Below are 6,000 nucleotides of genomic sequence, written 5' to 3'. Positions count from 1 at the left end.
CCGTGAAACTCCTTTGTACCCCAAGCAGACCCATGCTTCGCTCCCTGATACTTCTACACAACCCACAGGAGGGCCCTGAACCCCCCCTTAAAGTTCAGTACTTAGGCAATCGATATCCTGTATAATCTTTTTAAATATCAGGATGTATCCTCTGTTCCTTCTCTGTGCTTACTTCTCCCCTATATTAACTCAGAGGTATTGATAATTTCCAGGCCTCCTTTGTAGATTGTGACTCGCAACCCCCCCCCCCCCCCGCGACTCCTGTAGTGTGACTGGCATCCTCAGTTAGCAGTTGCTCGAGGTTTCAAAAATGGCCTTGTATTTCTGGCGCATTAAAGCAATTCTAAGATGTTTTTATAGTTTATCTTTCCACAAATGGGTGTAATTAATGATGTTTATATGTTTCCCGCGTCTCATTGCTTGATTTTGCTCCTTAGAAAGTGTCACTCATAGATGATAAAATGACACTCATAATTACACTGACATTATAAAAATGTCACACATAGTGATCTGAAACTTTGGCAGCTATGGGGTAGTTTGAAAGCGCCCGATCCGTCCTGGACGTTTGGAAAGATGGAGGTTAGCATTCTAGTCTTTTGTGCCATTCGAAGCCTACGAAGTTACAGCTCCTGTGACGCATCTTGCGCTTCACGTACAAGAGCGCCTTTGGTAGTTTGAAAGCGCCAGATCCGTCCTGGACGTTTGGAAAGATGGCGATACTTCCGGTAGTTCCGGAAGTAGTCCCATCTTGCCTCCGGTAACGGAGGCTTGCCGGGCCATGGCTGAGGCGGGTAGCGAGGGCTCCGGTGGAGAGGAGGAGGGCGGCGGAGCCCGCAAGGTCCGCGGGAGGCCGCGCCTCACCGACTCGGACCGGGCCCGTCGCCGCCTTGAGTCCCGCAAGAAGTACGATGTGAGGCGCGTGTACCTGGGGGAGGCGCACGGGGCCTGGGTGCAGCGGAGGGGTCGCAGCGGCTGGAGCGACGCGCGTCTGGCGGCCTATCTGCTGAGCCTAGACCGGGGGTGAGACTTGGGCTCCTGTGTGACAGTGCGAGTATGAGGGGGGTGCATACCCGTCAATCACTTCACTTTAACGTTTCTTAGGTTTATGCAGAGCTTTCAGTGGGATGAAAAAACTGGGGGACCTCAAAGGGGCGCGGCCAGTGTAAATAGGGGCGTGGCTTTACAACACTTGCTAAAAATCTGTTTAGCATAGTGTGCCGCCCGACTTGTATTTTGCTGTTTCTGTCATTGCATCCAGATATGAGACAAGTAACTCCATACCTACAAGTAAGGACTATTGGCTTTGTCAGTGCTTATTAGTTGCATAAGGTAAATAAGCTGCAACTATGGCTTGTTACATATAATATTGAAAACGCTTCTAATTAACGCAATGTTGCTGTTCTTGCGTTTCAGAAAGAGAAGGGAAATCCAGAAAGAAATTTACTCTTTGAAGGATTTCCCTTCCCTTACAATGCTCACCTGGCATGACGTCCTAACTTCTCCACTAGTGAGAAGTGAGGAATGTCGGCAGCACACATCGATGTGCTTGCTGTCTCGGAACGGGTCTCTATCGGGCTGTTTTGCGCCCTGGCACTTTTTTCCGGACTGCAGAGGCAGCAAGCTGCTGTCACTGCAGTCCGGAAAAAAAACAGACAGCCTGTGCCAGGGCTCAAAACAGAGCCCGATAGAGACCCGTTTCGAGGCCCCCTTTAAAAAACAGCCGGTGCTCAGACCCCTTAAGACCCGGCCCACTTAAAGCCCTGGGTCTATGGATGAGTAGTTTGTGTACTTGTGGTGTTTTCATTGCAATACAATACCTTAACCAAGCTGCTGAGTAGCTATTTGACCCCATAAATGTTTAAATCTTGAGTTTTGAAATATTAGGTTATATTCTTTTATTTAAAAAGCCACTTCTGGCTTGACGTGCCACACCTGAACGGGTCATTTAATACGTTGTGACACTGGTGCTTGACTCCCACCGCTCTGATGACTGGTTAGTGTCATAATTGCGTGTGAGCTGAGACACGGAAAAGGATTATGTAGGTCTGGTAGTAGGGAAGAGCATGATAACCGCAGGTATGTTTTGACACGAGCACGACATCTTTGTAAGGCATCTTTGAACACGTGTGAAACTTAAAGGAGCATCTCGTAGGTGATTGGATGAAACCGAAACAGTAATGGGTAGAGCGACTCCACTGAACTGTGGCATATCCTTCTAGAGACAATGGCTAAAACCCTATGATAAACGTGGTTCGAGGTTCCATGCAGAGAACTTGACTCTAGGAGTTTCACATCATGGGATTTTGACACCATGGCTTGTAGGTATGGTGCTTGCAGAGCAAAGTCCGAGACAGGGACAAGGAGTGTGACACAATAGGAGATATATAGAGACAGTTGCGTGCATGGAAACTTGGTATGTCTGGGATGCATGAAGATGCTCTTTAGCCTGAAGGATATTTCACAATAGCCTTGTCCATTCGTCTGAAAAGGCGAGACGGGTGACTTCAGATGTTAGAAGCAAAACGCAGCTCAGATGTGTTCTACCTTGATTAAAGCCTGACACCATGCGGGTATAGTGTGCGACAAGGTGGGTTATGAAGAAAACAGGACAGTGTATGAGGGTTATATGTATTGTTACGGGTGGAGGAATAGAGACTAGGGCATGAGGAATTTGACTTCGTAAGGGGAGATAGCTAGATGTTGATAAGTGCTAGTAGCGGGACACCTGCAAATTGAGGCTGGCCACCTGGAAGACACAGCGTGACACATGAAAACACTGAACAACTTTAAGTGGGTGGTGAGTATGACACTAGTAGGAAGGGGCTAGGAACATTGCATACGTTGAATTGAGGCGGAATTGACACTACAATTAAGTGGTGTTTAACCTTTTGACATCTGTAAACAGACACTGACTGAATAACTACAGTAAGCTGGAGACTCTGCCTGAGCACAATTGCTGCGAATTACAACATCTTAACAATACAGGAAAATAAAGAAACAAGTGTACATCAAACAAATACACAAAATATGCAATTATTTCACTTATAAATAAAAAACTATGGAAAAATTGACATTTTAATTGGAAGGTTTGAACTTTTCAAAATGTGTTTTTATTTCTAAAACTCAAAACAATATGCTAGACTGTAGCAAATCACTTTCTTTTTTGTTCTCACTGCTTGCTTTTTTCGTGTCTATTAGTGCACCAGTTGAGGCCACCATTCGTCCAACTGGATTCTAGTTGCTGTTCTTGTGCTGCTCCCATGCATCGTGCTAACAGTACCAACTTAATTTCTAGGCTCCCAGTTGCAATTTCCTACTAATTTATAGAACATTATAACATTTTCGATTTTTAGCTAGGTTTGCTTAATCAATTTGCTAATATTTACTTTTCTTAACGGTTGTGGGCAGCCTGAGTAGGTGTTGCGGACCTTAGGTTAAAAACCACTGCACTAGATGATAGAATTTATAATACCAGGCTGAAGGCATCGCTTTGAAGAGCAGTGCAGGTTTAACCATTAAGCAAAATAAGCGCATGCTTAGGGCACCACAGAGATCTTCCATTGCCGGATTTACCATGGATCATATGGTGCAAAACTGCAGATGGTGCAGCTGAGCCTATAAAGTGCAAGTATACAAAAATAAACATTATTTTCCATCTTACTGTAAGTTTTTTTCGAAAAATATAATTTTATGGTTCATAATTTTTTATACTTTGAATTAGATGTATATGGGGGCTCCAAAATCTTAAGTGCATACGGCTATAATTGTCTTAATCTGGCCCTGCTGAAGAGGGTCAATGCTATGGGATGGCATTTATTGATACGAGGTTCGAGGAAGCATTATGCCAATGGAAAGTATCGTGACGCTCTAGGGCAGGAGATGGATGCAACAGTGGTGGAATTGAGGAGTGAGCTACAGTTGTGTGAAGCATATCCTCATCAATCGTTTATATGCCATTTGCTTGGGCATTTACCTGTGAGCAAGGTATACTTTAGATTGTGGTTCTATGCTGATGTGGTGCATAAATTAACAGAAAAGTGCAGGAAATAGTTCTCCTCCATTATCGAAGATATAATATTTGCTTCACTGATTGAAACTTGCACAAGTCTCAAAAGCTTGCCAAAATCAAACAATCCTATGTATGTAAGAGCCGTTCGCTCCTTTAAAGTAAAAACCTGTTCTTCCTTAACATGTAAATAATGAAATCGACCCCATTCTTTCTCTTAGAACTACAGTTTCGATATTTGGAGAAACGTCCATATTTGTCACAAGAATCATCAATTTAAAATATACCATGCCACAATTTTCATAAAAATCTGTATTTTATTCAACACAAAACATCAGCATTGCAGACCTTTTCAAAGACAAGAGACTAGTTGTGGCATGTTGAATTGGGAACATTACAACTTCTCCGATGTGTGATTGAGATTACTTTTAACTTAGTGAGTCTCAGTCATGTTTAAACTAAAATATAAGCAGTTTTCTTCCTTTATGGGCCCAACACCCATTTGTCTAATAGTAGAGTGGGATAAACAGTCGGTTGATAATCAAGTGACTGGGCTTATGCCTCATTGTACTTAAGATGAGGAGTAGTTCAAAATTCCACTATTTAAAAAGTCAACCTCCGATACTGACTTGATGGAATACTATATCTACCCTACCATATGCTCTTAAAGTAAATTAAATGCAGTCCCCTTGATTTGAAAATAGAATTAATTGTAAAAGACGTAATCTCACAAGATGTATCTGTGAAGTGAAACCTCTGCAGTGATATATGCGAGTATCTGTAGGTCACAAGTTCCACCCTTCCAAGGTTAATACATTGAGTACAATTAACCTGGTAATAGTAGCATCTGTTGTGCTTAGATATAGCAAACGTGCAGCCTGAATTGCTATGTAAAAAGTAGGTTATTATAAAGACTTGGGATATACTGAAGTAAGCAGAATATCCCTTGATTATTGTCCATTGGATAACTTTGGACTTGGATCTCATGCTATTTATATTACACTTTTTAACCATAAGTGCTGTAATTGTGGTTGGGGACCTTTCACCATAGGATTACATTTATTGGACAATAGGTTGTTTATATTGCAGCACCTGCCCTCCCCTTATCCACATAAGTGCTCTATTTGTGTATGGAGACATTTCCTTTTCCAAGGAGTTGCTAGAACCGCCTAGTTTTAAAAATGTTTGTAGTTTAAATGACTTTTCTTGTTGTATGTACACATTACCATTTCTTTTTAAAACACAGAAGTCAGGCTATAGATTGGATTTATGTGTAATCACTTGTTTAATATTTTTTCCCTGAGCTATAATCACGTCATTAAATAACCTTTCTCTGCTCTCCTTCTCTTCCATTTGAGAGTCAAGTGTATAAAAGGAGTAACATGTTTATCCTGTTGGTGTGCAGTTGTACCTAAGGCAGAGGGGCATTGGAAGAGAGGCTAGGACTTGAGTAATATGACATGGCGTAAGGGGAGCCAGCTAGATGCATGATGCCAAGTGCCAGTAGCGTAACACCTGCAAATTGAATCTTGCTACTGGAAAGAGACGGTGTGACACATGGAAACACTGAACACATTTAAGTGGGGGATTAGCATGACACTAGTAGGAAAGGGTTAGGAGCATTGCATAAGTTGAAGGGAGGCGGAATTGACATAGGGTTAAGCGATTTTGTAACCTTTTGACATCTGTGGACAGACACTCACTGAATCACTACTGGAAGCTGGAGACCCTGCCTAAGCACAATTGCTACGATTCTAACATCTAAACAATACAGTAAAATACAGAAACAAGCGAACATCAAGCAAAATATGCAATTATTTTGTTTCATTTACAAATAAAAAACTATGGAAACTTTGACATTTTAATAGAAAGGTTGGAACTTTTCAAAATGTGTTTTTGTTTTCTAAAACTCAAAGCGATATGCTAGACTGTAGATGAACACTCTCTTTTGTTCCTACTGCTTCCTTTTTTTGTGGCTAGCAGTGCTCCAGTTG

General features: G+C 42.1%; 1 protein-coding gene across 3 annotated transcripts in view; it reads left to right on the top strand.

Moving 5' to 3' along the window:
* The first annotated feature begins 631 nt into the window (after window positions 1–631).
* The window catches only part of ZNF653 (zinc finger protein 653), a 221,612-nt gene continuing 216,243 nt past the window's right edge, over window positions 632–6,000 (top strand). Inside the window, exon 1 of one of the 3 annotated variants that reach the window (XM_078684259.1) lies at window positions 632–1,020. In XM_078684259.1, coding sequence (XP_078540385.1) covers window positions 779–1,020 — 242 coding nt within the window. In that variant the 5' untranslated portion in view covers window positions 632–778. The remainder of the gene's footprint in view (window positions 1,021–6,000) is intronic. The other 2 variants (XM_078684278.1, XM_078684268.1) reach the window with 2 other exon arrangements.

The sequence above is a fragment of the Lissotriton helveticus genome, chromosome 1_1 (genome assembly GCF_964261635.1).
Source record: "Lissotriton helveticus chromosome 1_1, aLisHel1.1, whole genome shotgun sequence".
In the NCBI taxonomy this organism is placed as follows: Eukaryota; Metazoa; Chordata; class Amphibia; order Caudata; family Salamandridae; genus Lissotriton; species Lissotriton helveticus.
This window is presented reverse-complemented; position numbering and strand designations above follow the sequence as displayed.